Source organism: Acanthaster planci, unplaced genomic scaffold (assembly GCF_054643075.1).
Source record: "Acanthaster planci isolate LZ-2023a unplaced genomic scaffold, COTS_SCS Contig22, whole genome shotgun sequence".
NCBI lineage: Eukaryota > Metazoa > Echinodermata > Asteroidea > Valvatida > Acanthasteridae > Acanthaster > Acanthaster planci.
Window position 1 is genome coordinate 30433 of NW_028257646.1, and position 17389 is coordinate 47821.

The following is a 17389-nucleotide window of genomic DNA, read 5'->3' on the forward strand; positions in this document are numbered from 1 at the left end:
GGTATCCAGACTACAGGGGTTCCGAACAAGCCTCGTCCCCGTGGTGAGTGCAGTACGTCCTCACTCCCTGCCCTATCCGAACTTATGCAGGAAGTACAGTAACCACTGCGAATCAGCGCCAATCACTGATAGACCGTGGGCCAGAAATCATACGCCTAGCATACAGGTTCGTTGCAGAGTAGCAACTTACTTTTTTACTATAATAAATACCCTACATACTATGAATCAATATTTTGTCTGTTGCAATCCTGATGTTGTGCTATTTAATGTGAAAAATAAGGGTATAAAAACGCGAAAATGCTCGCGTTTTGTTCGCCTTTTCCTGATGTTCCGATAGAGGGCGCAATTACCAACCTCGACCCCTTATCAATTTGAACCCATGAATACCACCGTTGCACCTGGGGACGAGTGGCCGCATAGGGCAAATTTCTCTTTTAAAAATCTGGCCCTCTCTGCAACTCGGATTTCAATGTGAATTTTTACCCAAAGTAAGGCGTCCTTATTTACTATCAATTGCGCCATCCATCCGATAACACACATCTACTTTTCCACAACCGCCACGCGCCACCAACCTGTGACCTGTCTTATTTCATCCGTACACAAAGTCGAACATTGTGCATAGTGTGTGTGCACTGTGGTTGGGATTACATTCACTGCACAACAATGCACAGTACATGTACATTGAGTACGTTTACATTGTACTAGTCCGAAGGCAATATATTTTTATGTGTCTTGCTGGGGAAACTCGACTTGAAAAATTCGATAAGCGTGGCTTTAATTAAAGGAAGCTTCCATTGAGTTTTGAAGTGTAGTCTACTCTCATAGAAAAGTACATATTGATTGAATGGAATGAATTGAAAAACAAAACAAATAAAAAAGCTTGAACGCAACCTAATGGAGGCCTTTTGTATAAGCTGGTGCACAGCTTCTAAAGAACAAATTTAGAGGAAGACAGAGAATAGTATTTTAATATCAGTAAATTATTTTTCGGTGGATCCCAGTTTTTTACAAATACAAACTATTTTTTCCATTTTTGAATCTGAAAGGTCGACTGATCTGAGTACCAACTCACAAAAAACAAAACAAAACTTTCCTTAACCCGGTTAGGGTTACGGTTTAGGCTTTACAAGATGTTCGAGGCAATTACACAGCATTTCAAATGTTAATAAAAAGATTATTGCTTTATAGAGCTACATGTACAATAAGGTACCAAAATTTCTTAATATTGTTTGGAAATGGTCGACAAATTTTGCGCGTTGTGATTGGCCAACGTGCTGTAAACTCTTGGAGGCGCGCTATTGTGAATCGCGTGTATTAAGCATCAATTTTTCGTATACTTCAGTTTCAGTTCATGATATATCACGTGAAACACCTTCTATCGCATAGTGTTATTCATACACTTGCAAGGCGGCTTTCACGCTTGCGTGCTGAGTAAGTTGTGGCCCACACAAACGACTCTACAACTCAAAGAGTTAACGTAACTTGTCGTGGGCGTTCGAGCACCGATTTGACTCGATCAAGATGGGAAATGTGGTTTCATAACTAGTCAAAATGGAATGCTACACTAGTTTTGAGCACAGTTTTTGAAACTGGACGTGTGTTGGGAAAACTATAGGCAAAGCCCACTCGCTACCTAGTCAAGCCTAGGTCAAGCCCTGTCTGCGGTTTTGTGCCAAATTCATAACAAAATCCCTTGAGGGCGATAACAGTAGCTGATATGAGATCCTCGAAATCCTGATACGGCCTGCCAGAAAACCCGATTTTTATTCCCTAAACTTAAATTACGGTAGAAAATCATCATAATAATATGGTATACTCACTGTCTTAAAGTGACAAAAATGTTTACGCCCAAATGCTACCGAAACATAATATGCATAATGAATTTTCCATTTATCATGAATCATTTATTAATTTTTTTCAGTTTCTTCAAGTTGATCTTGCGCACGTACACTTTGATAACGAACGCAATAAACGTGCATGGGTTGCAGTAAATATATTCATTTTCGAGTTAAATTTGAACAAAATCTGAACACTGAGTTCTTTAACTTCACGTGAACATAACAACATGTGTTCTCCATACTTAAACCCACGTTGCTATACCTCATGATTCGGGGCAAGCTTTTGCTTAGTTACATAAGAGACGCCTTGCACAATACACTGTTCTTAATGGATAAGAAGGGCACAAAGGAACCAGTCCATTCCAGAGATGGTGGTCGCTGTGCAAAAGCTTGCTCCGATCACCAGGTATAACAGCAGTGTCTTTAGTCTGGGGAATTCGAATTGTTACGTTTTTATGCAATCAGATAACACAGTGTACCAGATTTTATTCAAATTTAACTCGCAAGTAGCTTATTGTTTAGCAAAGTTAAAACTGCTGTGTTGCTTAATGGCCTCTGTAATATGATGATACACGGCTGACTATGAGGTTGGACGATCGGGCCGATTATCCGGCCAGCTTCACTCTTTTAGGCCCTAAATGTGCGTCGTCTTCTTTGCAAACTTGTTTGCGCTTCAGTTATGTACAACGAGTATATTACATGCAAATTGCTCAGTTCTACATTTACAACGTAGTGTCATCAGAGAGAGAGATATATAATGCAACATCTTGTTTTGGATAGACGTTGGTTGGTTTCCTTTCACAAACTTTTGCCGTCCTATATTTGATTCGTCCTGTTTATGTTTGATTCGTCCTTTCTTTTGCCCTATCATATTTAATATGTTTCGTTCCTAAAAGGGTCTTTTCTTTTACGTCACACTGCGTGTTTCCTAAATGCAGGCTGTCTGTGCAAAGTATAAAGAAGAAGTCACAATCATAATTATCCGAGTAAGACTGAAAAGTGAATGGAAATTAATTCTAATGAGAAAAAAATGTATTTTTAACGAATTTGATGTGAAATCTAAGCCCAGTTAACCAACTGAAGGGGAAACTTTCTTGCAAACTTTGGCCGCCCCCATAAGTCATGAGGGGCGTCCAGATGAGTGTGGTACATAGGCCAACTTCACTAGTTCCATATGGGTAATAGATCCTTGATACTACATACACACGAGCACCGTGTTAAGCCAAACTTACGGTACATAATTATGTCAAATGCATGTGACTTCCCCGTAGGCCTTGACCTGAGTTCACAAAGCTGTTTCTACTTTCCATGATAATACCTCAATGCTTTTGGGCTGACGGCTTCTGCTGAATAACCCAATTCTCTCTCATCGGCACCCTCCAGAGTTCTACTAGGCACAAGATGGCAATGGACGCCAAATCTTGTGTGGCATATGCACCTGTTGCCCTCCATACTTTCGACACAGGTAGGTTTATTGACAAGTTACTTTATACCACAACGATTGGGAAATAATTCACGGTTGCTGTAAAGTTGCACTCTCGTGGAACCGCAGGTAAGTTGGCCAAAGTTGCATTCAGAAAGTGTCCCAAATCAGTTCTTCTCAACATCCAGAAAGAGTTCCGAACATTTCAGCCTAAATGTACTGTACACACCAGATGTAAAATGAGCAAACAGCGCAAATTAAGTGTACTTACGAGGTCCAAGTACTAATCCAGATACATAACCAAATTACCTGACCAAACTGAAGGGCCCACCGAGTTGCTCATTGGCGTGTCCAGTGCAGCGGGGGAGTTCCCCTGGAGACATGTTCCAATTGTTTTTTATTTTATTTTTCAACCCTCCGAGCCGTCGGGGCTTACTATACTTGTACATGTATCTAAATACATGTACTGTGTTTGGCGGACACAATTCTGTCTCTAATGGTCTGAATAAATGAATGGAAGTCCCCTGGACATGTGAAAAATGTTCGTGTAAAAAGTGTAAGCACTCTCTATCAATTTACACTAATAATGCTAATAATTATTAACACATGTAGAAATCCACCCTCCCCCTCCGCACCTGCTCCCACCCCAATTTTCCCTATTTTACCCCCAGCACCACCAACCAGAGCTACTCAAAATACAAATGGTAATACCTACATGTACTGTACATGTACAAGTTGAAAAAGGACACATGGTATAAGCCATAGACAGAACAGCTTTCTCTAGCCTTTTCATAGGCCCTGCCCCTCCATGCCGAACCAAACCTACAAGTGCAGATGTATTATGCGTGGCGGGGCCAGCCAGAAGGTCCCGAGGTTATATCTGGGCCAGGAGTTTGGTTAGAAACAGCTGTTGATGACATTCAGTCGTGGGCCACCAGTAGGAAAGTGGACAGGCAAGCGTCGTGCATGTGAATTGTAAACGTCGTGTTTGTGAATTGCAAACGTCGTGTGTGTGTGAGTTCAAACGTCGTGCTTGTGAAGTTGAACGACGCTCTCAAGGAGTGTCACTCAAGGAGAAGCCGGAGGTGCCCTTCGCCCCCGAGGGCGTTCAACTTCCCATGGACCCCGTCACAGTAGGCAACAATTGTTTTGATATAACATGCCCATAGATTACACCAGAACGGTCTTATCTGTGTAATATAATTATGCATATTGTTTTATTAAGGGAAAACGTGCGTTTAGGACCGGTGTGGCGGTCTCAGCTGTCTCCCGGTCTCAGCGGTCCCCTTTACCAAATATGGTAAAAATACGTCATACCATCTCTGCGCACAACAAAAAGCAGAAAGTCGTCCGTTTAAGCATGGAGGTAGGGAACAGCAGTGCAGTCCATGCACGCTTCACGTTGTACGGTACGTGACGTGAACTGTACATCGGTAAAGGACTACACCAAAGATAACAGCACCGCTCATAGTATCGTACCGTTGGCTTACACGTAGTAACTTCGCTGTCATGCGGACATCTCAGCACGGAAGACCAACGAAACCGTGCTTGTGTCGTGCTGAATTGTCCGGCTACGTCAGGGGGGACCGCTGAGACCGGGAGACAGCTGAGACCGCCACGCCGGCTAAGGGGAATGGACGTTTATAATGCCCAAGCCGCAGGCGATGGCATTATGAGTGTTCGTTGTCAGCATTCATTCTTAAACGTTAGTTTAAGACCGGCCAAGCACATATTGATTCCCATCCATAAATACCTTTTTAGTTAGGGTCAAAAGAAGTTAATAAATGATGGATTTCCAGCGAATTTGTTCAAGAATGTTTTTTTCATTTTCCAGATCACCCCGTCCATTTTGTGGAATATTCTTTGTGTAAATTGTCCAATACGGGTGTTTCACAATAGCGCGCCTCCAACAGTTTGCCATGCGTTGACCAATCAAAATACGTGAAATCTCTCCAAGGCGCATTGGGTCAACAGATTTTGTGAACGCGTTGTTGCAAACTCTGTGGGGTGCATTCCACCAAATGGTTGTATTTCTGCTCACAAGCTCATTAATATTTTATGTCCCACGGGATTTTAACAATAGGACAGGCCTTAATCAGGAGACATCATAGAAATATTTCTATAAATCCCGAATTTGGGACTGATAGTTTCCAGTTCGGGGTATTTCTTTCACAGAATGTCTACCTATTTTGGATAGAGGCGGACGGCTATACATTCAGAAATGAGCGCTTAGTTTTGCTGCTATTTTGGGGGTATCTTCGTTCAAAGGCGAATAAAAAAATATTCCTGTCTAACCCCCACGAAATTGAAACGAAAAGTCGTCTTCTGGCCATAATCTTGAATTTCCAGTGAAAAACGGAGGCCAACCTCTTCACGAGAGTCAACAGGCGACGCTATTTCGGTCCGATTTTGCGCTGTTTTCTACAGGCGCGTATTTGGTGTTGTGCAACCCGTAAAGACAAGATGGCGGCGCCCATAGCAACAGACTAAAAGGGGGCGCCCTGTTCACTGTTTAGTGCTCTACCGGGGGAGAAAATGAACAACTTTGTCTTTGGAAGTTGTCAAAACAGTTACGATTATAGCCAAAGATTAGCGGAATACACACCGAGTCTCTTTGAAGGAGCTTATTGACTATTCTGTCCTATAATGACTGGAAGAGGGCCTGATATCCCCCCATTTTTCTTCCTAAAAAGCTCCCCCGGACGCCGGGGAAATAAAAATTAGCAACAACTCCGTCTGCTCGTCCTCTTTCTTTTAGTTTTTCTTCTCTGTGTCCCGCAGATTTGTAGAGTATGTTTGATTTCTCCGTTTGTTTACTGAATAAAATTGTCATTGCGCACAAAACACTGCCGCATTCAGTGGCAACGGACAAACTGTATTATCCTTCTTCAGAAAAACAAGAAAATATATTCGATTTTTGGAATTGGTTTTTCTATTTGGGAAAGATTTTCTTCGTTTTGAGCCATTTTTACTGCGAAACCGGCCCTCGCGGAGGTCATATTAAAGGTACATTCCACCAAATGGTTTTATTTCTGCGCGAAAGCTCGTTAATATTTTGTGATCCCACGGGATTTTTACAATAAGATATGCCATCAGGAGGCATCATAGAAATAGTTATATAAATCCCATGGGCTGAGTATAGAGAGTAGCACATGCGAACTCACAGAGAGCTTCTAAGTACCAGCGCAGTTATCTGTCCTCTGTACCTGAGGTTGCACAATTACAACGCAATGGACACGACACCGTTAACAACAAAGAGAGGGCTTTTGGTAACACCATGTGGATAAATTTCGTTTTGAAGAGGTATTGTTCTGATAAAAACCGTTGAGTGTGTATTCAACGTTTCTACCAGTGTGGTCTGGTCGTCCTCTGGTAGTGGAGAGAGGACGACCAGAGTACACTGGTCGAAACCTTGAGTACACGCTCACTCACCGGTTCATATCAGAATTATACTTCTTCCAAAAGCGGAGATCCACACGGTGTTACCGCAAGCCCTCTCGTGTATCTCCACTATGCAAAGCTTCAAGCCTTATTTACGGTTAACGCCACTATCTGTTATTTTTGACACGTAGCAATATCGCCAATGCACTCGATCGTAAATGATACATTTGTGCCTGTGGCATATCACGTGATCAATTTGTGACCACTAGAAATTCACTATTATCTGTGACGGTGGTGTAACAAGTACATGTAGGCCTAATCCTTGTACCTTACGCAGGGGTTGGCAAACCGGATAGTACAGAGTGGCTCGTTTGCCGTGGGTCCCGTGCGTGTGGCCCAATAATTTCCCTTGACAAAAAAAACCCGCTGAGACCGCCTTTAGCAAGGCTAGTGGCAAGAGAGTTGGTTTTAAGGCAGTGGCGTAAATCTATGCTGGAAATGGGGGGGGGGGACGGGGAGAGGTGAGGGGGTGACTTGCCTGGTCATGGAAATTTGAAAAGTAAGGGGGTAGGGGCTACACCATATACAACATATAGAGGCAAGCCAGGTTTACTATATAAAGATGTACATCTGTATCAAATTCATGCAGAATCTTACATCAGAATGGCATATTTATGGCTTTTTAAAATTGTTTTCCGTTTTTATTAAAAACATTTTAGTCGTTATAAATCCTAACCATTTCCTCACAATCTGCTTTAATTTTTTTGCTCATCACAAAACAGTGTGGGGGGATTTAAAAGCCCCCCCCCGAATTTACACCCATGCTTGAAGTCCACAAACAAAGTACACAGCACTTTCACAAAAGAGAGAAAGAAAAAATTGCCTCCCCCCGTTTCAACCTGGATAAGCCGCTGGAGTCACTTGTCATGTTGATTTACAGATGCTACTTCTAGCGTCGACCCTCCACCGAGCTGGGAGGAAGTAATCGGCCCAGCGGAGGAGCAGGAGGTGGATGGGCCAGGAAAGCTCCCGCTCCCCGCACCAAGCCGGCGAGCTCTGATCTGGAGAAACCGACGATATTTCATCGTGTTCCTGGTGCCTCTCATCCTGTGCCCAATACCAATCGTTTTTAACGAGCCGGTAGGTTTTGTTGTTATAGCTATTGGATAACATGCTGATTTTTTTTCTGCAAATACTTGCCGAAAAATGTTGTCGACTTTGAGCGTGTAATCAATCTTGCTTTATCTCTTCGTAATTTTCTCAGTTTGGGAAGATTTCGTCGCACAAAGGCAACTCAGCTCCCACCCTTTCCTTATACTGAAGTACAATTTTGCGAGTATCCTTACAGCCCATGATAGACTGCGGACCACAGCGAGCCGTGTTTGCTTAAATACAGTTCAGTGGTGCGTCACTAAAGACAGTCTTTGAAACTTGGGAAATTAATCGCTACCTCTAACGATTTTATTTTTCTCTTGTCATTAGAAACCACGGGTACCTGTATTTGTTAGATGTTTTCCTACCATGTCCAACAACTACATTTTACACAAATCCAATTAGATGCCCTAGCAGCGGTGCCACTTCACTCACAAACACATTTTTCAGCTTGACGCGCGCGTGCCTTTGCAAATAGCGACACCCTATTGGTTGAAGAGACATGTAACGCGCACGAGTGAACGAGCACCGTGCCACAACAATATGGCTTCTAATTCTGGTTGTCGCATTACACTATATCTTGTAAAAAGTTAGTTCGGATATTCATTTATCGGGTCTGTCCACACCAACAGATGCATTTGCACATAACCCAAATCACCTCTTTCTTTAACAGTGTTGAGAGTCAAGAGATGAACACTAACAATTTTACTGATATTTGCATAATTGTGGAGATATAGTTTACACAGTTTAATGGTATTTGCTTGTTCGCTGTTAAAAGAGTCAGGATCTAGTGATAAAAATGTCCATCTTATATTAGGGGTCCTGGTGGGACATGCACATAACTGTGTCACCTCATGTTTTTCAGGTAATCTAAAATACCACTCTTATAGAGAAAAGCTTAATGGTATTTGCTTGTTCGCTGTTAAAAGAGTCAGGATCTAGTGATAAAAATGTCCATCTTATATTAGGGGTCCTGGTGGGACATGCACATAACTGTGTCACCTCATGTTTTTCAGGTAATCTAAAATACCACTCTTATAGAGAAAAGCAATTTATCTTTTAAAACATGGATGCTACAGGTGTAACAGTTGAGAAATATGTTAAAATCTATGGCGTTTCATTTCTTTAAGTTATCTTAAACCGGAATTTAAGGAGAATTAAGGAATAACGTACGACACGGTATGTCTCCTCAGAGTGACAAACATGAAACAGGTTGATATTGCCATTCCTTGAGCAAATAAACTCAACAAAAACTTACATTTTCCTGAGAAAGTTTTTACAATAACAGTTTACATGATATTTGTGGGGTTTTTTCTATCAGATGACTCAAATACTGCTCAATTTATCTTTACCTTTCCGGGGCAACAATCAGAAACAGTGAAGAGACGTAAGCAAAAGTAATGGCAAAATTTTACAGTTTGAAAGTTGTATTGGATGTCACGAAAATGTATCTGTAAGAGTGCGTTGAAAATATGATTGGTCACGGGATGGAAATTACCTTTGGTAGATCTTCACTGAATCTTTGGCGGAAAGAAATTGTACCTCAGTTTATGCTGTTGTTGCCCATAGATCGGCTACACGGCCTATAGCATCCTGATCATGGCCATCTTCTGGTGCACGGAGGCGATCTCTTTGGCCGTGACGTCTCTCTTACCCCTCGTCCTCTTCCCGCTCTTCGGTATCATGCCGGCCAAGGATGTCGCAGTCAACTACTCCCAAAACGTCATTATACTCTTCCTCGGCGGCCTGATTGTAGCTATGGCCATCGAGCATAACAATCTCCACCGAAGAATTGCTCTGGCTGCTCTGATGTTGATGGGATCCAAGCCAAGATGGTGAGAACGAGAATGCGTAGGAAACAGGGCTGGCTGTTGAGGGGGAATGGAATCAGAAATTTCCTTCAATAAGTAACCTTTCATGTATTATTTTTATTTTGCGATCATGCTCAAAAGTGGAAAGAGTGCTCAAAATATGGTGCGCTCTCTGCATTGTCCGCGTAAGTGGACAATTGCTACCGTAAACAATTTAATAAGTACTTCAAGTATTATAATGCTTTCTCTAGTTTTCCGATTACACCGTTCTGATCTTTAATACGATTCGCCAGTGTGACAGGCTAGCGATCTTCCTTTTCAAATTTCTACTTTATTAAAATCCTTAGCTGGTGTATCGTCAGGCGGTTTACCTTTTCTCTGAAGCAAAATTTTCAGAGTAACAGTTTCCGCTTGAACAAAGTCTTCAGAGCAACACCTAACAAATTGTACACAATGAAGCAAAACCTAAGCTGCAATGCTGACATGTTTCATTTAATGACGCTTTAAAAACCGAAACAGTGAAAGTAGTAAAGCTTGAGGGGAAATCAATCTCTCACATTCGAGATGGAATCCTGCAGTTGTAAGTAGACAGAGCCGAAATGAAGAGGAGATAAACGGGCACGACAGAAACACCGTGATATATGGTTATGTCGCGCCCTGGCCTCTTCAGACCCGAGGAATCGGGAATACTGTTTAATGGAAAAATGATCTCCATTCAGTAAGGAAACAGTCAAGACTAGTCATAGAATCTGACGCTAAACACGAGATGTTAGCTCCTCTCCAAGACTTCTTTGTTGTTCGGTCGGCCCGATCTTGAAGTCGTACCGCCAAGATGGGAACCGCTGAGGTTCAATTAATTCCGAGGTTCAGCGCAGGATGGACGGCCTCCATCCTGGCTACAGTGACCGTGAATTGCTCATAGGATGGAGTTGGAAATTTTTGGTCTATAGCCAACACCACATTGGTAAGTTAGCATGAGCGCGCAGCCATAGGTCTCTCGTCAGTACGCCTTCCCTCCTTGTCGTCCTTCTTGTCATCGTCCCCTTGAAGTCATCGTCCTCAGCCAGACGACAGTTGAGTCCCTGGCCGGGCTTTTGAAGCTTAGATGCCGCGTGTCACGCTGGAGTTTGGCGTAGTCGTTTCTTCGCTCCTGCTCCAAGATGAGATGGTCCATCTGGCGCGACATGTTTTTGACTTCAGCCAGTAAGCCGTTGAGCTCCTCTCCGATGTGGATCATCTGGGTGACCTCTTCCACCTAGAGTTCGCTCTCAGGTTTGCCAAGAGCCAGCAGGATCTCATTGCCGGCTATCTGCGGAGTTGGAGGGCAGATCTTAGTTCTGAGAAGGTTTGGCAGGGTGTCTGGTCGATCAAGCATCAGATCTACTTTCTGCTCGATGGTGACGTTTCCCTTGTCAGTGATGTGAATGACTTCCAAACTCTCTACTGGTGGGTAAAGAGGTAGTCTTCCTGTCCGGACTCCACTCGCACCCCAGTCATCCGGTTGACAGACCACGTGGACTGCCTGTGGGCGAGAAGTCTCCCAATCCTCGTGACCGAAGATGTTGTAGCCGGAGATGCACAGGCCCCACAAATTGGTTTAAACATCGAAGGGACCCTATCCGACAGGTCAACCGCATGCACGTGTTATTGGGGGTCGTTTTTCGCTCTGATTCAGATCCTCAGAATTTTTTGCCAATCAAAACTAGTCATGATATCAAGCACTGGCGTTTGTTTGACACCAACCATGGACATGGATGCTATTTTAAAATACCATGTACATTTACATTAATAAATTTCAACATTATTTCTTGGTCTCCTTCAAAGAATTCAATTTAATTGATAATGCTTTGCGATATTTTATTTGTAGGATGATGTTAGGTTTCATGCTCATTACCGCGTTCCTGTCCATGTGGATTATTAACACCGCCACCACTGCCATGATGTTGCCGATTGCACAAGCTGTGCTACAGCAACTGAAAAAGGATAACGTCAAACAGGTACTAGAACTGGTCTTTGCCATTAAATAAATCAAAATGAAGCCTTCCCTAAGAAATATTAATTCCCAAAATTTACAAACTACGGGGAATGACTCGCACCTCATGTTCGCACTGCGATACGCCTGTGAGATCAACGACACACCACAATGTATGTCGCTGGGTAGACGCTCGTGGATTGTTCAGGTTTCCATTATCAAATACATTCTCCGACTCCCCAGCTTAGATCTACATGCGTTCAGAAACTTATGCTAGAGTGGATGAGGATATTATGTACATTTCTCAAATATTTATCAGGACAATTTTCGTATAACATGCAGTGCCTAGTATATCCTTTTTTCAACTATATTCATATCTACTGCAGAAAGACGAAAATGCCAACCAGGGCCGCAGTGATAGTAATACCAGAAGTGGGCGGGCCCACAAAGAGAAGGAAGGAGAGGAAGCCATTGCCATGGAGGAGGTTCGGGTTAGGGGAAGGTAGGTCATAAGGTTGAAAGTTTCAGGTCAGAAGTGATACATGTAGGCCTGCGTACGTCATTGTTTAGGATTTTCGAGTCGGGAAAATGGAAAGCGATTTGCGACATTGAAATGGGATTGCTTTGGTTTCTAGTCGAATGCCACACTCTCTTTACAGAATTTTTCATTTTCTCTCTCTCGCCTTTTAGAACTGACGTGCAGCCTCAGGATACCGGTACCAATATAGATGACGAGCAAGAATCTCGCTATAATTTCATTTGCAAAGGCATCCTACTGTGCGTACCCTATGCAGCAAGCATCGGCGGTACAGCCACGCTGACAGGCACGGCTCCAAACCTTGTACTGGCCGGTCAAGTTAGTAGGCGAGTGGATCCCCAGCAAAATGTTGTACCAGATATTCACGTGAATTCTTCATTGCTCACGTGACAAAAGCTGATATCCAAAAGTAAACGCAAGCGATTTTATGCATTTTGTAAAGGAAACTGAATTGTTGCTGCTTCACTATCGTTATTATGATGTCTTTTTATTAAATCTTTGAACTAGTTTGGCAAAAAAACTACTTTCAATATTAACATTTAATGTATTTTACAGTAATGTGTTTGCAGGTACGAGTATGGAGGTTTACATTCGATAAGGTAAAGCGAAAAACTACAATATGACAAAGTTCTGGGGCAGCTGGCTATAATATGTGATCTCTGACATTATGCTTGCAGCGTGGTTGGTTCCCCCGGTTAGGCATTATCAGGTTGCCGCAGAAGAAACCAGCGGAAGGAAAAAAAAAAGAAAAAAAAAACAAAAACAACGATGCAAATCGGTTATAAAGTTCGCATGCCACTTTAGGTTTGAGTACATGAAGCATTTTTTTTCAAATTACAGCGGCGATATGCGCGTGACAGTCTTGGTGGTTGTGCATTCCACAGTTTGTTCGGGTCTGAGGCTGAGGTCAACTTCGGTGAGTGGATGATGTATGCCACGCCTGGTATGCTGCTCTGCCTGCTTCTGACCTGGATCTGGATGCAGATTGTTTACGTGGATCGCTGGTCAGTGCTGCTGGGAGACCAACGTTTGGAAATAAAGCATCTATGCCGCAATAGCCACTGAAATATAGAGGGTTGGTTTATTCGTACATCTTGGCGATTTGAATATTATTTGATGTTGTCATTTGAACTTTATTCCATAATTTGAATTCACGTAAGGTGCCTCAAGAAGCAACGCCAGGAACTCGACCACAAGGGCGCCGCCAGAGTCATCCGTCAGGCCTACAAGGACCTTGGGCCAATGTCGTAAGAAATTAAACCCACTTTTTCTTCGTCGTACACCTTATTTTCACGGCATCATCATAACGAAGGTGTTACAATGAGCACTATATTTTTCAAGAGCTGCTTACCTAGATTGTTTGGGAAACTCTTCAATAATACCCGTGACTTGGTATACCCTACCAACTCCCCCAACTTACTGTCAATCTTCTTTCCCTTTCCTCTTGACCATTGATCGTCTTGATTGATTGCCAGAGGTCCTTGCAAATCTCGACTTTTCACACCTGTATATATTTCCGGACAGGTTTGCCGAGAAGGGTGTTCTTGCCCACTTTATCTTGCTAGTTGTGCTGTGGATAAGCCGTAAACCAGGCTTTGTGACTGGCTGGTCTGTGCTCTTCCCAGAGGGGTATGTATATTGTGTAGAGTTTTTGAGTTGCAGCCAGTACTTTCGTTCCACCCTGACATGCACAAAAGGCGTATTCATGCATGTCCGTGTCGAACTGACCTCCAAGATAACTGCCATGTAAAGCCCCAAAAGGTTTTTTCTCGTAAAAAAATCTTGTGCACAAACCATACAAAACATCCTTATAGCTTCAAGCAGTAGACTATAAAGGGGAGACTGCAAACGTCGTTTATACAGTGATCAGTACAGCGATGATGCAGCAGTAATCCCACTGTAGAAGGATACCATTCACCAATTTGAATGATTTGATAACTACAAGTTGTTTTAGTGAACAACAAAGCCAATCTGAGTTGAGGGCAAACGACCAATTCAACTGCCCAGTCTGTAAATTTCTGTCCTTCAGATACGTGACCGACTCGACCGCAGCGATATTTGTCGCCTTCCTACTCTTCTTGTTTCCGTCCCGGATGCCCAAATTCTTGTGTGGCCGGAGCTCGAAAGGTCAGTGCTGTGGCGAGCTATTTCTTATTTGTTTTGTTCTTGCCACCCAGAGAAAAACACTCACAAAGATCATTCATCACTGATCATCAATTTCCCTGAACTCTCTATATTTTTCTTTTAGAAATCGAAATGGTATAGGGCACTTTTGAATAATCATAAAGATGTGCCCATTGGTCTTTGGAGTGGTATCGTATTGGCCTAGGGATTCTGAACCGGAGTTAAAATGTCTGCTTTCCATTGTAGAGGATTTGAAGGAAGAAACGGGTCCATGCCCGGCCCTTCTCGAGTGGTCGATCGTTCAACAAAAGATGCCCTGGCTGGTGGTCATCCTTTTCGGTGGAAGCTTGGCACTGGCTGAAGCCTGCAAGGTCAGGAAATACACCAAACCTTCATTATTATATAATGAGCATACCGCCCGCTCGTGACTGCTAATTTCTGATAGATGTTTCCCCTCGACACAGTTTCGTATTCAAACAATAATGCACAAAGCATGGCAACTAAAGGAAATTCTCTCTCTAGTACATTGATCCCTGACTGACAAAAAGGCTGCAAGTGAAAAGACGGTCCTCTTGAGTTTAATCGACTGTATATTTAAAATCATTCCGTCATCAACCAGGTGTCAGGTCTGTCAGCTTTGATAGGTGAGCAGTTCACTGCGCTGGATGGTCTCCCCCCATTTGCTGTCGTGTTTGTAGTGACCGTCATTATCGCTGCCTTCACTGAAATCACCAGCAACACCGCTACAGTAACTGTCTTCCTTCCCATACTCGCTAGTTTGGTAAGTTCAGCAATTTGGTAAGCTTGAGTCGAAAGCCAGACTTTGGGTGTTTCATTAGGTTAACTTTTATTTAAGAATTGATATTGTAGCACGTTGTAATAACTGCGTGTAATAGGCCTTAGATCTGGGTGTCTGCGGATATAGTCGGGTTAAATTGATGCTATGATCATTCTTGTTAAGGGGACAAATATCGGCGTCAATCCACTGTTCCTGATGCTACCTGCCACCGTGACCAGCTCCTTCGCCTTCATGCTGCCAGTCGCCACGCCCCCTAATGCTGTCGCCTTCGCCTATGAGCAAATCACTGTCATGGACATGGTAACCAAGCCTCAAAGTTGAAGACAACACTCATTTTGTGCACAATTAGTTTAATACGGAGAGATTTTGAACACAAGTACTGTTAACTACGTATAGAGAGCAAGGATGTTAAAATGAAGTCTTTAAATTGTTCAGTTCATATCCTTGCTGTCATTCACCTTAATGCACATTTATTTACCCGTTATGTATAGGAGGTTTTACTTTTACTAGATTGTTTTAAGGCCATTCGCACGGGTAGCACTTGTAAACACGTTTCCTCTTGTGTTGTTTGTACCTAGTTTTCTTCAAGTTCACACAAACAGAGAGGCTGTTCTCCAAAAATAAAATAAGGCTTGTTAGAAATTGAAATCTTTAGATGTATATAGCTATCAGTAACGGGAAAAAAAGCAGTGAAGAAAATGATAGCACGACATTTCATAGCTTCTCCGCCGCTTTTAATTCTTTAAATCTCTCTCGCAGGTGAAAACGGGTTTTGTACTGAACATTCTCTGCATCTTAGTTGCCAACGCGAGCGTCAACACATTGGGAAGGTGGATCTTTGATGTGGGCACGTTTCCCGATTGGGCTAACGTCAACGTCACGGCAGCCTAGTTATGAGAGGGCGTGACCAGACAAGTTTGCTGATTCAATGACTACGACAACCTATCCTGGATAATGTCAACTATGAGCTCACATTTGTATGAATTATTTCTCCACTGATTACAAAAAATGAAACATAGTCGTTGAATTTAACATTAAACAGGTCAAATTGGTAACCAGATATTGAGCGTGGGAAAGACGCCCATTGGGGCTGTCTATATAATATTAAGGGTTTCAATTACACTTCAGTTACACGAATGAAATACGAATCAACACAACCTAAGTATCACATTTACACACCTAAAATACACCATTGAAATAACAAACGACTCGTAATAGGTATGGTCGTTGAAATGATTTTCCTTTCAGTGCTGGACGCATTATACCGGTTTGAGATCTAGCTTTAGGGCAATCCGTAGAATTTATTGTATTGTTATACTCCTATTTGTATTCTGTAATTCTGGTTTTCTCATGAATGGGAGTGTTTACTTTTCTCCTTTCACAGAAAGCATTGTACACGTCAGATAAATTCATTGTTGTTGAATAACTTAAGGTGTTAAGACTAAGATCTGACTGTAAAACGTTTGCAAACCGAAGTAATTTTTTTGCGTAGCAAAATGTAGCCCTGTGTAGCTTTGAAATTTATTTTTATCTTTAAAGCAGTTCTTCAGTTTTAGATTTGTGTATGTCTACATACGACTGTGGATGTATACTTGGCGGTAAGTCGGCGATTGATTTGATTTTGTTTTCCACAGGCAACATCGCTGCGATCCATACGGTTTACACGTACGTTTTACCTTAGCCCTGGGACATGGATGACCTCATTATATATTTCAATGGGCAACTACCTCGTCTAATCGTCAGATTTACAACTGAACGATCTGGCAGATTCTATGCAAGCTCGGTAATCGGTTGAGATACCAGAGTCATAGTAATGATTAACCTTATACAGCATGTATTTTAGACCGCAGCATTAAGGCACAGATCAGTGTGCGTCGTCGATCGATCTTTGTAAGGAAAACGTAACGGTTCAGCATAGAGTAAGCGAACATGCCATCAAGCACAGTGAAACCTGAGCAACTACAGACTTCAGGTAGTATCTTCAACCGCAAGGGAACTTTCGTCAGTGCCGACAAGATTTGACAAGTCCGTGATTTTCCTGCATGTAGGCTCCATAATGACGACGACGGTATGACGACACGCAATCATAACATCAAGGATTTGTAACTGTTGTATATCACGAAGATTAATTATAGGGCAATGATGACTCAAATGAATTAACTATTATATAGTGATACGTATTATTTCAATATACAATTGACCTAGCTGAGAGTGTTTATCGTTCACCTTCGCCAGATCTGCAATTAATAACCTCTACGTATTGAGTATAAAGGACGAATCAAATTTTTAAAAGCCATTAATATGCCAACCTGATTACCTAATTACAGATATCCATCAATATCATAAATATC

The 17389-nt window shown here is 42.4% G+C and overlaps 1 protein-coding gene across 1 annotated transcript; it reads left to right on the top strand.

The window, feature by feature from the left end:
* Positions 1 to 17359, top strand: LOC110977023 (Na(+)/citrate cotransporter-like). Its single transcript, XM_022230783.2, has 15 exons — positions 1 to 166; positions 3222 to 3303; positions 7583 to 7782; positions 9364 to 9629; positions 11473 to 11602; positions 11964 to 12079; positions 12268 to 12441; positions 13000 to 13119; positions 13276 to 13362; positions 13640 to 13744; positions 14145 to 14242; positions 14486 to 14610; positions 14859 to 15020; positions 15201 to 15338; positions 15798 to 17359. Exons 2-15 carry the CDS (start codon positions 3240 to 3242, stop codon positions 15927 to 15929), a joined length of 1917 nt encoding a protein of 638 aa, XP_022086475.2. The 5' UTR covers positions 1 to 166; positions 3222 to 3239; the 3' UTR covers positions 15930 to 17359.
* Positions 17360 to 17389: the final 30 nt, after the last annotated feature.